The following is a 21,108-nucleotide window of genomic DNA, read 5'->3' on the forward strand; positions in this document are numbered from 1 at the left end:
GGTCAGTCAGATATGTCATCTGTTTCGGGAACTGCTGAAGGCTCTGGGGCTGTGAGACTTCGAGATCATGCCTACCATCCATACAAAAGAAAATCTGTGTCTGTACCGTATAAGGACAATAAGGTGATTAACTTGACCCAACACATATTGTCTGCCACTGATCTATCCTTACTCGGGAAGGGCCTGTCCTTTGCTCCCACCTCGGGTTTCAATTTATTTTCTACTATCAAGGATTTGCACATTTTTGCGAGGTCATTGCTGTTCAAAAGGTACTTTAACACCAATAACCTTAATTCCCTTTTTCCCACAGAAGAGGAACAGGAAGCCCTAAGGATACTCGAGGAGTTGGCTAGTGAGCACATTGGTGAAGGAGGTAAGATTCCACCTTCCATTCGTCCACGGTCCACGAGGTTCCCTCCATTGTCATCTTGTTCCAGTATCGATTTGTTTGTCCGGGTGGTGATGGAGGATTTATATAAAATACCACAGTTCCGTGTCAACGATAATCTTACAAGGGAGGAGAGGCTGAGGTTGAGTTTTCTGCAGGAACTTCCAAATACAGTTATTAAACCGGCTGATAAAGGTGGCAATGTCGTCTTGTGGCCCACCAATATGTACGAGAGGGAGGCATATCGTCAATTAAATAATACGACCTGTTATAGACGTTTGACATATAACCCCCTCTCGGCATATTGTGGTCAACTAGATAAGATTCTTAAACGGGCACTCCAGGACGGCATTGTCACCAAAGAGTTAGCATCGGCTTTGGTGGTTCCTGAGCCAGCTGTGGCGACGCTATATCTCCTCCCCAAGATACACAAAAATACCTCCACTCCGTCTTCGCAGAATCTGCTCGTCTGATGGTGACTTTGAGACTAGAGCTGAGGAGCTGAGGCAGCGCTTTTTTGCCCGTGGTTACAGTCATAGGTTGGTTAAGATGGCATATCATCGAGCCAAGCATGCTTCCCGCCACAGCCTTCTATATAATAATACACCTAGGCAAAGGGCGGATGACACTGTGAGATTTGTAACTACGTTTAGTTCCCGTGCTGATATGGTTCGCTCCAGTTTGCAAAGGGCATGGCCGATTCTAAAGGTTGATCCTATATTGAAAAAATTGATTTCACCAGCACCATTGATGTCCTTTAGAAGGGCAAAGAACTTAAAAGACCATTTGGTCTCTAGTCACTATCCTGAACAAGTGATGCCCACTTTTCTGGATAGATTTGCTAGTCGTGGTGGGTGCGTTCCGTGTGGCCGATGTGTCGCCTGTCCGAATGTGGTGCGATGTGATAGGTTCTTGAACGCTGATGGTACCAAATCGTTTAATATTCGTCAGCGTATCACATGCACCACAAGATACGTTATTTACTATGCTACGTGCCCGTGTAACCTTGTTTACGTTGGGCTGACTACTCGCCAGCTCAAGGTTAGAATAAGGGAACACGTATTGGGCATTCAGGCGGCAGTCGGTCACGCGGACGCCTCCACCTTAAAAACAATACCACGTCATTTTAAAGATTTCCACAACTGTGATGGTACGCTGTTGAGGGTACGTGGTATTGAATCTTTAAATATTAACATCCGTGGTGGTGGTCTGTCTAAACGTCTGTCTCAGCTTGAGACAAGATGGATTTGGGCTCTGAACACTGTTCATCCCAATGGGCTAAATGAGTGCCTCTCGTTTGTCCCTTTCCTGGGGTCCCCCTGCTGATGTATTTTGCGGGCTGCATTGTGCATTGACCTCTATGGTTTTAAATTCTTTTACTAATTTTGTTTTATTTTTTAGTGATTTTTTTTCTATATTCGTGGTGCTTGTGATGGAGAGTGGAGTTACCAAGATGAAGATGGGGTGTTTTCCGTACCGAATTTTGTATATGTATCCGTTCGGTTATATGTATATTACTGGCCTTATGTATGACGTTATTATGTGACCTATTTATGTACGGAATAGTTACAATGTATATTGGTATATAAATATTGTATGATGGTATAGTATTACTCATCTTCCAATTATGATGCTATCATGTATTTATCCATGTTGACCGATTAATGTACAGCATTGATTAATTGCGTACTTATGCATATATTATATTGTATAAATTTGGGTTTATATAGTGTGCGTTATACTTGTCTTACACCTCCGCCATATGTTTCTGTGGTTTGGGGTCTCTGTGTCTTAAATTATATTATGTATTATGTATTCTGTTCCCCTGTATGGCGGTGCAGCACCGCTCTGCTTGTTGCGGTATGGTGCTGGCACGTTGCCCACAGTTAATATGGCCGCTGTTTGTTGTGATGCTGTGTGGGTCCCTCCCTCTGCCCATCGCTGCTTGCCGCTTGTTGTTTTGGTCACATGGGGCCCCATGTGATCTTACAGCAGCGGTGATGTCAGTGCATGGAGGCGGGTGAATGGATCATCGGCGTCGCACAGACATGGTCACTTCCGGTCGCGGGTGCTTTTATACCGCTCTGCCGTCCTGCATGACATGCCCCCTGAGGAAGGAAGTGTTATACTTCCGAAACGCGCGTCGGGGAGTGCGGGAGCCCACACTTGCTGGGTGCATATATACGATTGGGTAAGGCTTACAGTATGCTTCTATGTTCTTATACTTTGCTGCGCACTTGCGCTCATGATCTACCTACACCCCAGTATGTGGGCTCTCGCTAACTATGTGGTGATGTACTCTGCTGCCTGATTTTGTCTTGTCCCTGTTTGATACCTTTGTGTATAGTTTTATTAATAAAGTTGTTTCTACCTTTGTACTTGCGGACATTTTTCCACCTTTTTCTTTGTGGTTCTATGGCATCATACTGTGTATAGAGGAGCTGTGGGATCATCATTCTTTGTATAGGGGAGCAGTGGGCTCATCATACTGTATAGAAGGGAGCAGTGGGGACATCATACGGTGTATAGGGGAGTTGTGGGCTCACTATACTGTGTAAAGGGGAGCAGTTGGGACATCAAACTGTGTATAGAGAAATTGTGGGATCATCATACTGTGTATAGGGGAGCATAATACTTTCTATAGTGGAGCTCTGTTGGCATTATACTGTGTATAGTGGAACAGTGGGCTCATCATACTGTATAGAGGGGAGCAGTGAGGACATCACACTGTGTATAGGGGAGCAGTGGGCTCATCATACTGTGTATAGAAGATCTGTGGGATCATCATTCTGTGTATAGGGGAGCTGTGGGGGCATTATACTGTGTACAGGGAAGCTGTGGGCCCCCCATATGGTGTATAGTGGAGCTGTACATGGGAGGAACTTAGGAGACATTATTAAATCTTAATTGGGCACTTAAGCATTATTGCTATGGGGCAGTCAGACTATTGTGACCTTTAAAGCTGCATATGGGATATTATTACTTTTTAGAGACAAAAAGTGGAGAGCACTAGCACAGGGCACTAATTTTCTAGGAAGGCATTTTACTATTTAGCGAGCACAAAGGAGTCATTATTACTATGTAAGGGGCACAGTGGTGGCATTATTGTGATGCCCCAGGGTCCTGGTCATCACAGTGGCATTGCTTTCCTCAAGGGGAGATGTCACACTTGGAAGCGATGAAGGATAACTCTCACCAGGTAACACAAACATGTAATTTGTTCACACTCCAGGCCACAAGGGGGAGCTGTTGATCCTAATTTCTAGGTGACTCGCCTGCATTTAGAGATATATTGTTGTTTGGAGGGAAAGTTAGTCAGATAGTGCCCAAGAGCAGACTGGAGCAGTCTGAGGGAGGAAGAACGTATGAGGAGCCGTGCAGCCACGAGAAAGTGCTGCAGCTCCTAGACAGAGATAATACAGACAGCTAAACAGATTGTAGTGAGCGTGTGGGAGAGCGAAGCACATGAGAAGGAACACCAGTGGAGCAGAGCAGTGAATTAGCTACCTCCCTGGCTGGCGCAGATTACCGGTAGCCGGAACACTGAGGTTGTGAGGGACTCCAGGACTGACAGCAGAAACCAGCAGGACAGCTGGATTACACGTCACGTCACCTGTTCGCCCTAATACCCAGGAGGCACAGTGACACATAGAGCCGGGACATGATAGAGACCCTGTAAAAAGGCTCGAGTCACCTGCCATACGGGTTAAGGTCCCATCTTTATGGAGATAATTTTTAAAGTTCACTGCACTCTCTTGTGGATATCATGCAAAAGAAAATCTAAATTTATTATAGCATACTCTGTGAGCGTAACAGAATCTTAAACAATAAGCGACATACAAGAAAAACGTTTCGGCTCCGCCGAAGCCTTTATCACAAATCGCTGTAAATAGAGAAAAGAAACAAAATAAATAAGTAAAACCAGAATGGAAATTCAAAATAATAAAGAACATCTGTGAATAGTCTATAGTGTGGGGTCCTCCTGGTGCAAATTAATATATACAAAGTATATACACACAATCTGTAAATGAAGGGAAAAAAATAACGACTAGGAATCCTACATAAAGATATATACACACATATGCAAATATACATGAAAAAATGCTAGTATACTGAGACAGGACTGGATCATATATATATAAGAGTAATGGAAGTGCACGGTTACCTTATTCCAGAAGGAAAAGAGATAAGGAAGGCTGGGGATAAGGATCCCAGAGGTATCATATGGATACTGTGAATTACCTGTGTGAAGGGTAGTTGTAAGCGGCGCTCCCGCGCCCTGCTGTGTCGGCGTGCATGTTCACCGCCACAGCCAGGGTTAAATAATACTACATGCCGCCAGACCGGAAGTCAGCAGCTCAGGCCGGATATGACGGATCGCGGCTGTCCTACATACCCTTCACACAGGTAATTCACCTTGCCTATAACCGACCTGACCTCTTTATAGCCCCTGTACTAAAAACGTATACGTGTGTATATTACCTACCTACAGATTACCAACAGCCACAGAGTGGGCTACCATATACGGACACATAACCATTAGGTACTTTATACCCCTATGGGCACTTGGCTGTGATATTATATATGCTAATTTCCTTTTTAATGTCTCTCACAGTATCCATATGATACCTCTGTGATCCGTATCCCCATCCTTCCTTATCTCTTTTCCTTCTGGAATAAGGTAACAACCAGGGCCGTATTTAGAGTTTCTGCTGCCCTAGGCACTTTTAGTGCTACCTCCCCCATTGGTGAGTATGACACTATCGGCAGTGACTTTGGCAAGAATCTCTGATGTGAAAGTCGCCTTTTGCAGCAGATCGGGCAGTTTTTCTGCATCTGCCTGTAACAGATCACTTACGGCAACACTGCGTTCGGCCTCATTCATTCCCTATGGGATTTGTGGCACTTGCCGTGATCTGGCAAATGTGGTACCATTCATCCCAACCAAAGAAGTATAATTTTAGGCCACGCCTCTGACCACACCCATTCCACGAGTCACACACATATCCACGTCCCAACCACACCCATTTAGCACTGCTGATCACACTGTTTCATATCCAATAATTATAAACAAAAATAAATATGGCCACACAGTGCTCCATACTGTGTAATGGCCACACATGATGCTCCATACTGTATAATGGCCACACATGATGCTCCATACTGTATAATGGCCACACATGATGCTCCATACTGTATAATGGCCACACATGATGCTCCATACTGTATAATGGCCACACATGATGCTCCATACTGTATAATGGCCACACATGATGCTCCATACTGTATAATGGCCACACATGATGCTCTATACTGTATAATGGCCACACATGATGCTCCATAACTGTATAATGGCCACACATGATGCTCCATACTGTATAATGGCCACACATGATGCTCCATACTGTATAATGGCCACACATGATGCTCCATACTGTATAATGGCCACACATGATGCTCCATACTGTATAATGGCCCCACATGATGTTCCATACTGTATAATGGCCCCACATGATGCTCCATACTGTATAATGACCCCACATGATGCTCCATACTGTATAATGACCCCACATGATGCTCAATACTGTATAATGACCCCACATGATGCTCAATACTGTATAATGGCCACAAATGATGCTCAATACTGTATAACGGCCACACATGATGCTCAATACTGTATAACGGCCACACATGATGCTCCATACTGTATAACGGCCACACAGTGCTCCATAGTGTATAATGGCCACACAGTGCTCCATACTGTATAATGGCCACACATAGCGCTCCATACTGTATAATGGCCACACATAGTGCTCCATACTGTATAACGGCCACACACTGTATAATGATCCCACATGATGCTCAATACTGCATAATGGCCACAAATGATGCTCCATACTGTATAATGGCCACACATGATGCTTCATACTGTATAATGTCCATTGGCCACACATGATGCTCCATACTGTATAACGGCCACACATGATGCTCAATACTGTATAATGGCCACACACAGTTCTCCATACTGTATAATGATCCCACATGATGCTCAATACTGTATAATTGCCACACATGATGCTCTATATCCCCACGGCCCTGGCGGGCGACTATTATATTGGGCGGTAAGGGGAGCCGTTATTGTACCACACAGCAGGTGCAGTAATAGGGACACATATGGCAGCAGCGGCTCAGTATTGGGGTATCAGGTGCAGTAATAGGGACACATACGGCAGCAGCGGCTCAGTATTGGGGTATCAGGGGCAGTAATAGGGACACATACGGTAGCAGCGGCTCAGTATTGGGGTATCGGGCAGTAATAGGGACACATACGGCAGCAGCGGCTCAGTATTGGGGTATCAGGGGCAGTAATAGGGACACATACGGTAGCAGCGGCTCAGTATTGGGGTATCGGGCAGTAATAGGGACACATACGGCAGCAGCGGCTCAGTATTGGGGTATCAGGAGCAGTAATAGGGACACATATGGCAGCAGCGGCTCAGTATTGGGGTATCAGGGGCAGTAATAGGGACACATACGGCAGCAGCGGCTCAGTATTGGGGTATCAGGGGCAGTAATAGGGACACATACGGCAGCAGCGGCTCAGTATTGGGGTATCTGGGGCAGTAATAGGGACACATACGGCAGCAGCGGCTCAGTATTGGGGTATCAGGGGCAGTAATAGGGACACATACGGCAGCAGCGGCTCAGTATTGGGGTATCTGGGGCAGTAATAGGGACACATACGGCAGCAGCGGCTCAGTATTGGGGTATCAGGGGCAGTAATAGGGACACATACGGCAGCAGCGGCTCAGTATTGGGGTATCAGGGGCAGTAATAGGGACACATACGGCAGCAGTGGCTCAGTATTGGGGTATCAGGGGCAGTAATAGGGACACATACGGCAGCAGCGGCTCAGTATTGGGGTATCAGGGGCAGTAATAGGGACACATACAGCAGCAGCAGCTCAGCATTTGTAACGCTCGCGCCGAGACTGGTTGGCACGGGCGCCTGATGGTGTGGCCCCACTGGACCACAGACCGAACTTCTCTGGAAGGGGCGTAACTAAGTAGCTTCCTAGGTGTTCGCTGGAGCCTCTGATGGTGAGGTCAGACTTGTGCAATCGGAAGCTACCAGGTACCACTCCAGGGTGGAGTCGGACTGTGGATGCTGATCCCACCGGGGACAAGACACAGGCAGGTAGGCACGGCTGTGACACTGGCTGACAGACGGGTATGACAGAGACCCTGATGGGCGGACTGGCTTGACGGAGATACAGGCAGGCAGATGGGCACAGCTGGTACTGGCAGACAGGACTGATACTCTGGTAGGAACTGGTATTCAGATGGATGTATGGAAACAGGTAAGAACCTGTTCAGACTGGAGAATATAAAGAAACAGGTAGAGACCTGTATGGCAAGTAGCAGAATAAAGATAGAGAAAAAGTGGAAGCAAAGCAGAATCACAGGAGGTGGAGTGAAGAGAAGGAGAAGGCAGAGCCACGAGCAGAGACGCTGGAGGCGGCAGAGCAGAGACGCTGGAGGCGGAAGAGCCAAGAGCAGAGACGCTGCAGGCGGCAGAGCCAAGAGCAGAGACGCTGGAGGCGGCAGAGCAGAGACGCTGGAGGCGGAAGAGCCAAGAGCAGAGACGCTGCAGGCGGCAGAGCCAAGAGCAGAGACGCTGGAGGCGGCAGAGCCGCTGGAGGCGGCAGAGCCAAGAGCAGAGACGCTACAGGCGGCAGAGCCAAGAGCAGAGACGCTGGAGGCGGCAGAGCCAAGAGCAGAGACGCTGGAGGCGGCAGAGCCAAGAGCAGAGACGCTGGAGGCGGCAGAGCCAAGAGCAGAGACGCTGGAGGCGGCAGAGCCAAGAGCCAGAACCGCAGGAGGTAACGCCAAGAGTGAAAGACGTAGAACCGCAAGGAGCGGAGCCAGGTAGAACCGCAAGGAGCGGAGCCGCAGAGCGAGAGCAGATCAGAGCCGCAGAGCAAAGCCACAGAGTGCAGAGCAAGGTCAGAGTGCAGAGCTGAGAGCAAAGCCACAGAGTGTAAAGCAAGGTCAGAGTGCAGAGCAAAGTTACAGAGAGCAGAGCTGAGAGAAAAGCTGAGAGACACAGAACCACAGGTTGTGGTAGAACAGAGCAGAAAGATAACACGGAGGTACACACAGCAGAGTGGGAAATGACAAATGACAAAGGAGGAACAGGAACGGACTTAGACCAGAGTTCAGACAGGAACGGACACACAAACAGAACACAGATGAAGGCCTGAGACAGGAAACACATGACCTGGCAGCTCAGTAGCAAGTGCTAACTGAAGGGAATAGTTTGTTCAGGCATCCTCCAATGGGTGAGGATGCCTTAAGTATCAGAGGCCTCAAGGCTATTGGCCAGAAGCACCTTAGGGAGGTGCACACAGTCTCAATAAGAATCCGGAATGGCTGGCGCCGCCCCCCTATGCACACAGCCAGGAAGTGTACACAGAGCAAGCGGTCATGAAGCACATGGCATGGAGCCGGCAGCAGATAGATCTCACAGCATGGCACTGGGTGAGTGAGTAGATGTAACAGGCAGGTGGGGAATGGAAGGCCATGCAGTGATGCCGGCAGGATTGTTACAGTATTGGGGTATCAGGGGCAGTAATAGGGACACATACGGCAGCAGCTCAGTATTGGTGTATCAGGTGTAGTAATAGGGACACATACGGCAGCAGCGGCTCAGTATTGGGGTATCAGGTGCAGTAATAGGGACACATACGGCAGCAGTGGCTCAGTATTGGGGTACAGGCTCGGACTGGCCCACCGGGGAACCGGAGGATCCTCCGGTGGGCCCTGGCACTGACACCTGCTGGCAGGGCCTCCCCCTGCTCCAGGGCCCCCTCCCCCGCCGCCGCCGACACCGCCGCCCGCCTTGAATACTCACCCTGCTCCAGCGATGGTCTCGGCGTCTGCACTGCAGCTCGTCCTGAACGAGCTGTCACGTGACACCGCTCATTAAGATCATGAATATGCGTATATTCATGATCTTAATGAACGGTGTCACATGACCGCTCAAGCAGGAAGAAGGTGCTGCGCCGGCGCCGCCGCCTGGAGTCGGGACAGAGCGCGAGGGATGTCGGCACGGCCGTGCAGTGGGACAGGTGAGTATGAGGGACGGGGGGGATGAAGGAGGACATAAGCCGGCGCGCCGAGCAGGAGCGGGTGCGGAGCCATGCAGGGGGGAATATGAGCCATGCAGGGGGGAATATGAGCCATGCAGGGGGGAATATAAGCCATGCATACAGATACAGGGGGGAATATGAGCCATGCAGGGGGGAATATAAGCCATGCAGGGGGGAATATGAGCCATGCAGGGGGGATTGGGGAATATGAGCCATGCAGGGGGGAATATGAGCCATGCAGGGGGGATTGGGGAATATGAGCTATGCAGGGGGGAACATGAGCCATGCAGGGGGGAATATGAGCCATGCAGGGGGGAATATGAGCCATGCAGGGGGGAATATGAGCCATGCAGGGGGGAATATGAGCCTTACATACAGGGGGGAATATAAGCCATGCATACAGGGGGGGGGGGGTAATATGAGCTATGTATATGGGATAGGAGGGAGATGAGCCATGCATACAGGAGGGGGGTCATTATACAGTATTGAGCATCATGTGTGGCCGTTATACAGTATGGAGCATCATGTGCGGTCATTATACAGTATGGAGCATCATGTGTGGTCATTATACAGTATGGAGCGTCATGTGTGGCCATTATACAGTATGGAGCATCATGTGCGGTCATTATACAGTATGGAGCATCATGTGTGGCCGTTATACAGTATGGAGCATCATGTGCGGTCATTATACAGTATGGAGCATCATGTGTGGCCAATGGACATTATACAGTATGGAGCATCATGTGCGGTCATTATACAGTATGGAGCATCATGTGTGGCCATTATACAGTATGGAGCGTCATGTGTGGCCATTATACAGTATGGAGCATCATGTGCGGTCATTATACAGTATGGAGCATCATGTGCGGTCATTATACAGTATGGAGCATCATGTGTGCATCATGTGTGGCCATTATACAGTATGGAGCATCATGTGCGGTCATTATACAGTATGGAGCATCATGTGCGGTCATTATACAGTATGGAGCATCATGTGTGGCCATTATACAGTATGGAGCATCATGTGCGGTCATTATACAGTATGGAGCATCATGTGCGGTCATTATACAGTATGGAGCATCATGTGTGGTGGCCGTTATACAGTATTGAGCATCATGTGTGGCCATTATACAGTATGGAGCACTGTGTGGCCATATTTTAGTTTGCTTATAAATATTGTATATAAAACAGTGTGATCAGCAATGCTAAATGGCTGCGGTTGGGACGTGGATATGGGTGTGACTAGTTGTGAAATGGGTCTGGTCAGAGGCATGTCCTAAAATTTGCCGCGGCGCACTACGCACGCCACAAACTTTATACCTCCTTCCCTTCAAAAGTTGGGAGGTATGGTACCACATTTGCCAGATCACGGCAAGTGCCACAAATCCCATAGGGAATGAATGAGGCCGAACGCAGTGTTGCCATAAGTGATCCGTTACGTGGCAGATGCAGAAAAACTGCCTGATCTGCTGCAAAAGGCGACTTTCACATCAGAGATTCTTGCCAAAGTCACTGCCGATAGTGTCATACTCACCAAAGGGGGAGGCAGCGCTAAAAGTGCCTAGGGCAGCAGATACTCTAAATACAGCCCTGGGGGGCTACATTATATTCTGTGGGGGGACTGCATTATACTCAAGGTACTACATTATATTATGGGGGGCTACATCATACTATATGAGGGGTTACAGTATACTCTATGGGGGGCTGCATTATATTCTGTGGTGGAACTGCATTCTCTCAGGGGACTACATTATATTCTGTGGTGGGTGGCATTACACTATATGGGGGGGCTGCATTATACCCTATGGGGTGCTACATTATATTCTATGGTGGGGACTGTGTCATACCTGAGAGGGTTGCATTACATTTTGTGGGGTGCTGCATTATATTCTATGAGAGGGGACTGCATTATATTTTATGAGGGGGCTACATTATAGTCTGTGAGGGGGCTACCCCAACCCTTGCTACATTATTAAGACGTGAACTACCTTATATTATACCCTGATATTAGCGCTTTTTACCGCACAATTGGTGGTCTTGTATCTATTTCTATGTAGCTACATAGTGGGCCCCAAGAATGATTTTCTCTGGTGGGCCCAAGGTGCTCCTGTCCGACGCTGTTGGGGTATCAGGCGCAGTAATAGGGACACATACGGCAGCAGCTCAGTATTGGTGTATCAGGGGCAGTAATAGGGACACATACGGCAGCAGTGGCTCAGTATATGGGTATCAGGTGCAGTAATAGGGACACATACGGCAGCAGCGGCTCAGTGATGGGCTATCAGGTGCAGTAATAGAGACACATACGGCAGCAGCGGCTCAGTATTAGGGTATCAGGTGCAGTAATAGAGATACATTCGGCAGCAGCGGCTCAGTATTGGGGTATCAGGTGCAGTAATAGGGACACATATGGCAGCAGTGGCTCAGTATAGGGGTATCAGGTGCAGTAATAAGGACACATACGGCAGCAGTGGCTCAGTATTGGGGTATCAGGTGTAGTAATAGGGACACATACGGCAGCAGCGGCTCAGTATTGGGGTATCAGGTGCAGTAATAAGGACACATACGGCAGCAGCGGCTCAGTATTGGGGTATCAGGGGCAGTAACAGGGACACATACAGCAGTAGCGGCTCAGTATTGGGGTATCAGGTGCAATAATAGGGACACATATGGCAGCAGTGGCTCAGTATATGGGTATCAGGTGCAGTAATAGGGACACATACGGCAGCAGTGGCTCAGTGTTGGGCTATCAGGTGCAGTAATAGGGACACATACGGCAGCAGCGGCTCAGTGTTGGGCTATCAGGTGCAGTAATAGAGACACATTCGGCAGCAGCGGCTCAGTATTGGGGTATCAGGTGCAGTAACAGGGACACAAACGGCAGCAGTGGCTCAGTGTTGGGCTATCAGGTGCAGTAATAGAGACACATTCGGCAGCAGCGGCTCAGTATTGGGGTATCAGGGGCAGTAACAGGGACACATACAGCAGTAGCGGCTCAGTATTGGGGTATCAGGGGCAGTAATAGGGACACATACGGCAGCAGCGGCTCAATATTGGGATATCAGGGGCAGTAACAGGGACACATATGGCAGCAGCGGCTCAGTATTGGGGTATCAGCAGAATGAGGAGTTTGTGCAGATTGTGGATAGATATGGATGATGCTGGAAATGTGAGAATTCAGATGTGGCTTTGTTATAATCTCTGCAGATCAGTCATGTTTGGAGAAGTTTTCATGTTGGTCTGGACCAGATGGAGTAGATGAGAAAAGTGAACGATTCCTTCAGAAAGAACATCAGCGGTAAGTCACCATTTATAACTGCTGTAATATCTTATATGGCTGCAGGACTGGTATCTACCTCCATATGGTCTCCATATAGGAATATCAGTGTTTTGGTATATAGATGTATTTTAAATCACAGCGCGTCATCTGCTGATGTTCCCCTACACTCACAATTAGGGTGCACCACGTAGCTGTAGTCAGGATTAGCTGGTTAGGGGCCCACTCATATTTTTTCCCCCCACCCCAAGCTGAAGCCCTAACTGCACCTCTAGTCACAATACCTTCTGTTACATTTGTGGAGAGTACACGCTTAAGCTCCACAGATGCACCATGACAGCTCTCATCATGAAAGCCTATGATTTTGCTCATGACAAATCCTGGGCTCCTCACATCTGTTGTGTGAGATGTGCTGTTGATCTTAGAGGTTAACTGAGAGGTTCTCGCAAGTCAATGCCGTTTGCTGTCCTAATGATCAATGATTTGGCAGGAGCAGAAGGACCATGTGACGAACTGTTACTTCTCTGCTAAGAATAAGAAGTCCACTGAATATCCCAATCTGTCTTCAGCTATGAGACCGGTGCCACATGATGACGCTTGTTATGATCCGGTGACCTTGGAGCCGCATGGAACTTTCTCTGAGTTGGTGGAAGCTGTACTGACCGCATATCCTGAACTTAACACCGCAACTAGAAGTAGCCGTGGGGTGTGCCTAACAAATCCTAGACACCTTGACACAGCCGGAGGACTAAATACCCCTATAGATAGAAATAGGAAATCTACCTTGCCTCAGAGCAGAACCCCAAAGGATAGGCAGCCCCCCACAAATATTGACTATGAGTAGTAGAGGAAAAGACACACGCAGGCAGGAAACAGGATTTAGCAAAAGAGGCCACTCTAGCTAAAATAGGAAGGAATAGGACAGAATCCTAAGCGGTCAGTATTAAAACCCTTCTAAAAATATCCACAGCAGAAAATACAAAAAATTCCACCATCTAACTAAAGATGTGGAGCGTATATCTGCAACTCCAGAGAATCCAACAAGACTGCGAAAACACTGACACAGTCTAAGCTGGACAAGAGAAAACAAATGAATAGCACAGAATTATTAAGCACACAGCATGTGTGCCACAGAAACAAAAACCAAACACTTATCTTTGCTGAATTGGCAGCAAGGCAGGAGGAACCAGACAAAGATCCAAAACCTCCCAGAACCATGGGCAACTGGCAAGGACTCAAGAATCCTGCACACCTAAATATCCCAGTCAGAACTGCAATCAGCAGATACACCTGGCCAGGACTGCAACTCAGGGACAACTGCATTCCCACCTACAACCACTGGAGGGAATCCAAAAGCAGAATTCACAACAGACGCTCTTCCAGTATCAAAGCCACTAGAGTCATGGAGCCTAGAGCAGGCAGCCAACGAAGATGTTGCAGTCCATGGGTCAGAGACGGGGAACAACGCTGATTCAAACTCTGAGCCATGTATGTCTGGTGAGCCTCATGTTCTAACACAGCCAGAACTGAATGACTTGTTCCGGGACTTACGTTTCTCAAAACCAAATGCAGAGTTCGTGGATTCAAGAGTTCAAGGATGGCATTTTCTGCCTCTAGCTACAATTAAGAGCTGGCTCAGGGATAGGAAACAAAGGGTGGTTATTAATGGAGCACACTCGGACTGGGTCGTGGTTAGCAGTGGGGTACCACAGGGGTCAGTATTGGGCCCTCTTCTTTTTAACATATTTATTAATGATCTTGTAGGGGGCATACAGAGCAGAATTTCAATATTTGCAGATGACACTAAACTCTGCAGGGTAATCAATACTGAGGAGGAAAATTTTATATTACAGGATGATTTTTTTAAACTTGAAACTTGGGCTGATAAATGGCAAATGAGCTTTAATGGGGATAAATGTAAGGTAATGCACTTGGGTAGAAGTAATAAGATGAATAACTATGTGCTTAATTCTAAAACTCTGGGCAAAACCATCAATGAAAAAGACCTGGGAGTATGGGTGGATGAAAAACTCATGTTCAGTGGCCAGTGTCAGGCAGCTGCTACAAGGGCAAATAAAATAATGGGATGCATTAAAAGAGGCATAGATGCTCATGAGGAGAACATAATTTTACCTCTATACAAGTCACTAGTGCGACCACACTTAGAATACTGTGCGCAGTTCTGGTCTCCGGTGTATAAGAAAGACATAGCTGAACTGGAGCGGGTGCAGAGAAGAGCGACCAAGGTTATTAGAGGACTGGGGGGTCTGCAATACCAAGATAGATTATTACACTTGGGGCTAATTAGTTTGGAAAAACGAAGACTAAGGGGAGATCTTATTTTAATGTATAAATATATGAGGGGACAGTACAAAGACCTTTCTGATGATCTTTTTAATCATAGACCTGAAACAGGGACAAGGGGGCATCCTCTACGTCTGGAGGAAAAAAGGTTTAGGCATAATAACAGACGCGGATTCTTTACTGTAAGAGCAGTGAGACTATGGAACTCTCTGCCGTATGATGTTGTAATGAGTGATTCATTACTTAAATTTAAGAGGGGACTGGATGCCTTTCTGGAAAAGTATAATGTTACAGGGTATATATACTAAAACATAATAAATGAAAATTGGAGGGAAACTCAATTTAAAATGATGCATGGAGCAATCTCTGCTTTTAATATTCATAAACCAGATATAAGACCTAACAGACTTACAGCCTGCCCTAGATGTCAGCAACCTAGCTCTGATTTATTACATGGCCTATGGTCCTGCGGTTACATAGTCCCGTTTTGGGGCCTAGTTTCTGGATTACCAGCCTTTGGAGTAATGTGACAATGGCGATCTTACATTATTGGGAGAATATGAGTGGCGAGAGTTGCGGAGGGAGGGGTCCCCCATTACTAATACATACTATACTTATCATCGTCTACCCCTCAGTTGTCAGATTTAATAGCTCGACTGCATCATTACATGGCGGTGGAGCAAGGGGACGCACTCACAAATAAGGAGGTAACATAGTAACATAGTAACATAGTTAGTACGGCCGAAAAAAGACATTTGTCCATCCAGTTCAGCCTATATTCCATCATAATAAATCCCCAGATCTACGTCCTTCTACAGAACCTAATAATTGTATGATACAATATTGTTCTGCTCCAGGAAGACATCCAGGCCTCTCTTGAACCCCTCGACTGAGTTCGCCATCACCACCTCCTCAGGCAAGCAATTCCAGATTCTCACTGCCCTAACAGTAAAGAATCCTCTTCTATGTTGGTGGAAAAACCTTCTCTCCTCCAGACGCAAAGAATGCCCCCTTGTGCCCGTCACCTTCCTTGGTATAAACAGATCCTCAGCGAGATATTTGTATTGTCCCCTTATATACTTATACATGGTTATTAGATCGCCCCTCAGTCGTCTTTTTTCTAGACTAAATAATCCTAATTTCGCTAATCTATCTGGGTATTGTAGTTCTCCCATCCCCTTTATTAATTTTGTTGCCCTCCTTTGTACTCTCTCTAGTTCCATTATATCCTTCCTGAGCACCGGTGCCCAAAACTGGACACAGTACTCCATGTGCGGTCTAACTAGGGATTTGTACAGAGGCAGTATAATGCTCTCATCATGTGTATCCAGACCTCTTTTAATGCACCCCATGATCCTGTTTGCCTTGGCAGCTGCTGCCTGGCACTGGCTGCTCCAGGTAAGTTTATCATTAACTAGGATCCCCAAGTCCTTCTCCCTGTCAGATTTACCCAGTGGTTTCCCATTCAGTGTGTAATGGTGATATTGATTCCTTCTTCCCATGTGTATAACCTTACATTTATCATTGTTAAACCTCATCTGCCACCTTTCAGCCCAAGTTTCCAACTTATCCAGATCCATCTGTAGCAGAATACTATCTTCTCTTGTATTAACTGCTTTACATAGTTTTGTATCATCTGCAAATATCGATATTTTACTGTGTAAACCTTCTACCAGATCATTAATGAATATGTTGAAGAGAACAGGTCCCAATACTGACCCCTGCGGTACCCCACTGGTCACAGCGACCCAGTTAGAGACTATACCATTTATAACCACCCTCTGCTTTCTATCACTTAGCCAGTTACTAACCCATTTACACACATTTTCCCCCAGACCAAGCATTCTCATTTTGTGTACCAACCTCTTGTGCGGCACGGTATCAAACGCTTTGGAAAAATCGAGATATACCACGTCCAATGACTCACCGTGGTCCAGCCTATAGCTTACCTCTTCATAAAAACTGATTAGATTGGTTTGACAGGAGCGATTTCTCATAAACCCATAAACCAAAGCCCCAGAAAAAAAAACACATTTTAAGATAGCTGTAACTAATTTAAAATATTTATTGTCACATGCCACCCAGACAAAAAAAAACAAAAAACAGATGGTCATTTTACACAAACAGAAAAAGACAGCTGAACTAATTGCTACCAGTTGCATTGCTCAAAATATTTATTGACACATGCCACACAGGAAGGTCAATACACATTCCTCACCAAAACAACAACAAGCGGGCAAATTTCTTAAAAAATGGAGACAGTTTCTTGGAAAACGTGCGGGGCCGATGCAAGGCGGAAGATGATAACTCCCTTCTCTTCCACTAGATGGTTCCTCTTGGAAAAATTGAAGAATAATCTGGGTCCACTACAATTACCAGAGGATTGTTCTTTCCATGATTAGCGTTAGATGTTTTACTACTTTACTGGATAATGGGAAGGCGGGCTAGACTGCCGGTTGGAATGGGTTAGGCGACTCGGTGAAGGCTCCCCGCTCCTTTTCTTACTCTCCTCCCTCCCTTTCCCCCTTCCCTTCTTCTTTTATTTCTTTGTTTGTTTTTGTATTTTTGACAAATCTCTCCGCTATCCCATATAGACGTTATAATATTGGCTAAGATTACCTTCGTTATCTCCAAAAGAAGATATTCTTAATCGGTAACCTTTACAAGTACAATGTACAATGTCTAAATCCTATGATTGATGCCAATGGATTGTTGTTTCATATGGTTGTAAATGCAAATTTTCAATAAAAATTTATATTAAAAAAAAAAGAAAAGTCCATTCAGAAATTGGGGGAGATTCACAAGGGGCAGACTGCTGCTGTCCACACTGCCAAAAGTACCAATACCGGGTTTACAGTCAACAGTATCACTGGGCTTGATTAGCAGCAAACTCGCCTGACCTTAACCTCATAGAGAATCTATGGAGTATTGTCAAGAGGAAGATGATAGACACCAGACCCAACAATGCAGATGAGCTGAAGGCTGCTATCAAAGCAACCTGGGCTTCCATAACCCCTCAGCAGTGCCGCAGGCTGATCGCCTCAATGCCACGCCACATTGATGCAGTAATTGATGGAAAAGGACCAAGTATTGAGGGCATTTACTGAACATACATTTCAGTAGGACAACATTTCGGATTTTACAATCATTTTTCAAGCTGGTGATATAAAGTATTCTAATTTACTGAGATAATGACTTTTGGGATTTCATTGGTTGTAAGCCATAATCATCAACATTAACAGAAATAAACACATGAAATAGATTACTCTGTATGTAATGACTCTGTGTGTGATGTAGTTAACTTTTTGATGATATTCTAATTTTGTGAGAAGCACCTGTACATATATAGAAATTAAAGCAATTTTTTTACAAATAGTGTATATATATATATATATATATATATATATATATATATATATATATATATATAATTACTGCTTTCTCATTGACTTCATACATTGTGCCCACTATGGGGACATAAAAGAGGGGCATTTCACAATTTAAGTAAAGGATGAAACTTTCCAAAGACAAAAAGATTAATGTTAACGATGTCATGATTTTTAATGATTGATTACTTGGGTCATTGATGATTACCTCTTCAATATTTGTCACAGTTGTTAATAGTAAACTCTGCAACTAAGGAGTTAAATGATCTATGGAGAAGAAAAAAGACCCGTGAGGTAATAAACATATCCAGTATTTCCATTCCTATGATGGAGGATTAGTGGTGAGCGAGCGTGCTCTGATGAGGTGTTAACTCAGCATGCTCAAGTGCTAATCCAACATTTCGGCGTGCCATAAAAGTATGCTCGAGACGCCGCAGGGATTTCTGAAATCTCAGCTTTTTCTTTAAAGCAGCGCTTTGTCAAGTCTCTCAGTTTTGCAGCGTATTTCACCCATTCAAGTGAATGATAAAAAACGCCGGTAAAAACAGCAAAACAAATATTCGGTGTGAGGAAAAAAACTGCAGCATTCTGTGATTACAGTCCAAAATCGGACACTGGCAGGAAACAGTCGCACGCCTTATGGAGCATCAGAGGGACAAGCGGTTTTTACAGATACATTCCATTTCTGTAGCAAAGAAGCCTGTAAATAGTCGTGTAAAAGATTAATAGCTGCGGAATAACAGGACGGATTCTACACGGACAGAACACGGAGGACAAGTGAGAAAACCTCGCCCCACTCTCCTGGATTATTGGTACACAAGTGTGAGCGAACCCGAAATATTGCCGGGCAGCAAGTATCTGTGCAGAGCCGATGCTGGAAAATTCTATCACAAGATTCCGTGATGACATCACTGGTGATTGTCGGCCAGGATGACATCACTGGTGATTGTCGGCCATTGTGACATCACTGGTGATTGTCGGCCATTGTGACATCACAGCCCCTATAAATAGAAGCCGCGCAGGGTTCCGGGTGCCATTTTTGGTTCTATAGTGACGGAGAGCATTTGCAATTTCTCACTATGGCTGAATTACATCTGAATGATTTTCAGGTACAAGCGCTATTGGAGGTTCTTATCTTCCATCGCCCTAACATTGCGCTTCTACCACCCGATGGCATCCTCTGCTTCACTCACCGGCTGGTGGTGCAGCTAGTAAAGGATTGCCTGACTAAACACCGACAAGATCAACTGACGTCAGAGTATCTGACAGATTTATGTCACAACATCAAGACTTTACTACAGCAGGTAAGTGGCGGACGCTCCGCACACAACTTCTCTGTACTCAGAGATAATAATGGTGGGACAGAAGCTTCTTCTTTCCTCCCATATAAAACACGACGAGTCCCCAAATCCTGTATGGAGTCAGTGTATCTGCAGAGAGGAGCAGATGACACATACAATGGCCGCCAATCATCTCAGATTGTTCTTTTTTGTTTCTTTTCTTCTTTATAGGCCGAAAAAAAGTCTCAATCTGGAGACTTGGCTTATATTACAGAACTGTCCGAAAAAATCCTGCGTGTACTAGAACTTCCGGACCGCTCGTCGGACCGCCAGGTAAGCAGAGTCGGACTGGAGCACCTTGGGCCCACCATAGAAAATCATTCTTGGGGCCCACTATGTAGCTACAAAGAAATAAATACAAGACCACCAATTGTGGGGTAAAATACTAATATCAGGGTGTAATATAAGGTAGTACACTTCTTAATTATATAGCACTGGTTGGAGTAGCCCCATCATAGAATATAAAGTAGGCCCCTCATAGAATAAAAAGTAGCCCCCTCATAGAATTTAATGTAGCCCCCTCATAGAATATAATGTAGCCCCCTGATAGAATAAAAAGTAGCCCCCTCATAGAATTTAATGTAGCCCCCTCATAGAATATAATGTAGCCCCCTCATAGAATATAATGTAGCCCCCTCATAGAATTTAATGTAGCCCCCTCATAGAATATAATGTAGCCCCCTCATAGAATAAAAAGTAGCCCCCTCATAGAATTTAATGTAGCCCCCTCATAGAATATAATGTAGCCCCCTCATAGAATAAAAAGTAGCCCCCTCATAGAATATAATGCAGCCCCCGTCATAGAATGTAAAGTAGCCCCCTCATAGAATATAATGCAGCCCCCATAGAATATATTGTAGCCCCCCTCATAGAATTTAATGTAGCCCCCTCATAGAATATAATGCAGCCCCCCATAGAATATAATGTAGCCCCCCCATAGAATATAGTTTAGCACCTCAAAGAATATAATGTAGCTCCCTCATAGGGTATAATGAAGCCTCCCATAGAATATAATGTAGCCCCCTCAGAGTATAATGCAGCACCCCTCATAGGGTATAATGCAGCCCACTCATGGGGTATAATGCAGCCCCCCTCCTAGGGTATAATGCAGCACCCCTCATAGGGTATAATGCAGCACCCCTTCATATGGTATAATGCAGCCACCCTCATAGAGTATAATATAGCCCTCCCCAAAGGGTATAATGCAATCCTCCCTTATAAGGTATAATGCAGCCCTCCCTCATATGGTATAATGTAGCCCT

General features: G+C 45.9%; 1 protein-coding gene across 1 annotated transcript in view; it reads left to right on the plus strand.

Moving 5' to 3' along the window:
* Positions 1-8,784: 8,784 nt before the first annotated feature.
* The window catches only part of LOC138654664 (microtubule-associated serine/threonine-protein kinase 3-like), a 34,866-nt gene continuing 22,542 nt past the window's right edge, over positions 8,785-21,108 (plus strand). Inside the window, exons 1-2 of the mRNA XM_069743499.1 lie at positions 8,785-8,928; positions 20,018-20,119. Of these exons, the coding sequence (XP_069599600.1) occupies positions 8,875-8,928; positions 20,018-20,119 (156 nt within the window). The 5' untranslated portion in view covers positions 8,785-8,874. The remainder of the gene's footprint in view (positions 8,929-20,017; positions 20,120-21,108) is intronic.

Source organism: Ranitomeya imitator, unplaced genomic scaffold, assembly GCF_032444005.1.
Source record: "Ranitomeya imitator isolate aRanImi1 unplaced genomic scaffold, aRanImi1.pri SCAFFOLD_375, whole genome shotgun sequence".
In the NCBI taxonomy this organism is placed as follows: Eukaryota; Metazoa; Chordata; class Amphibia; order Anura; family Dendrobatidae; genus Ranitomeya; species Ranitomeya imitator.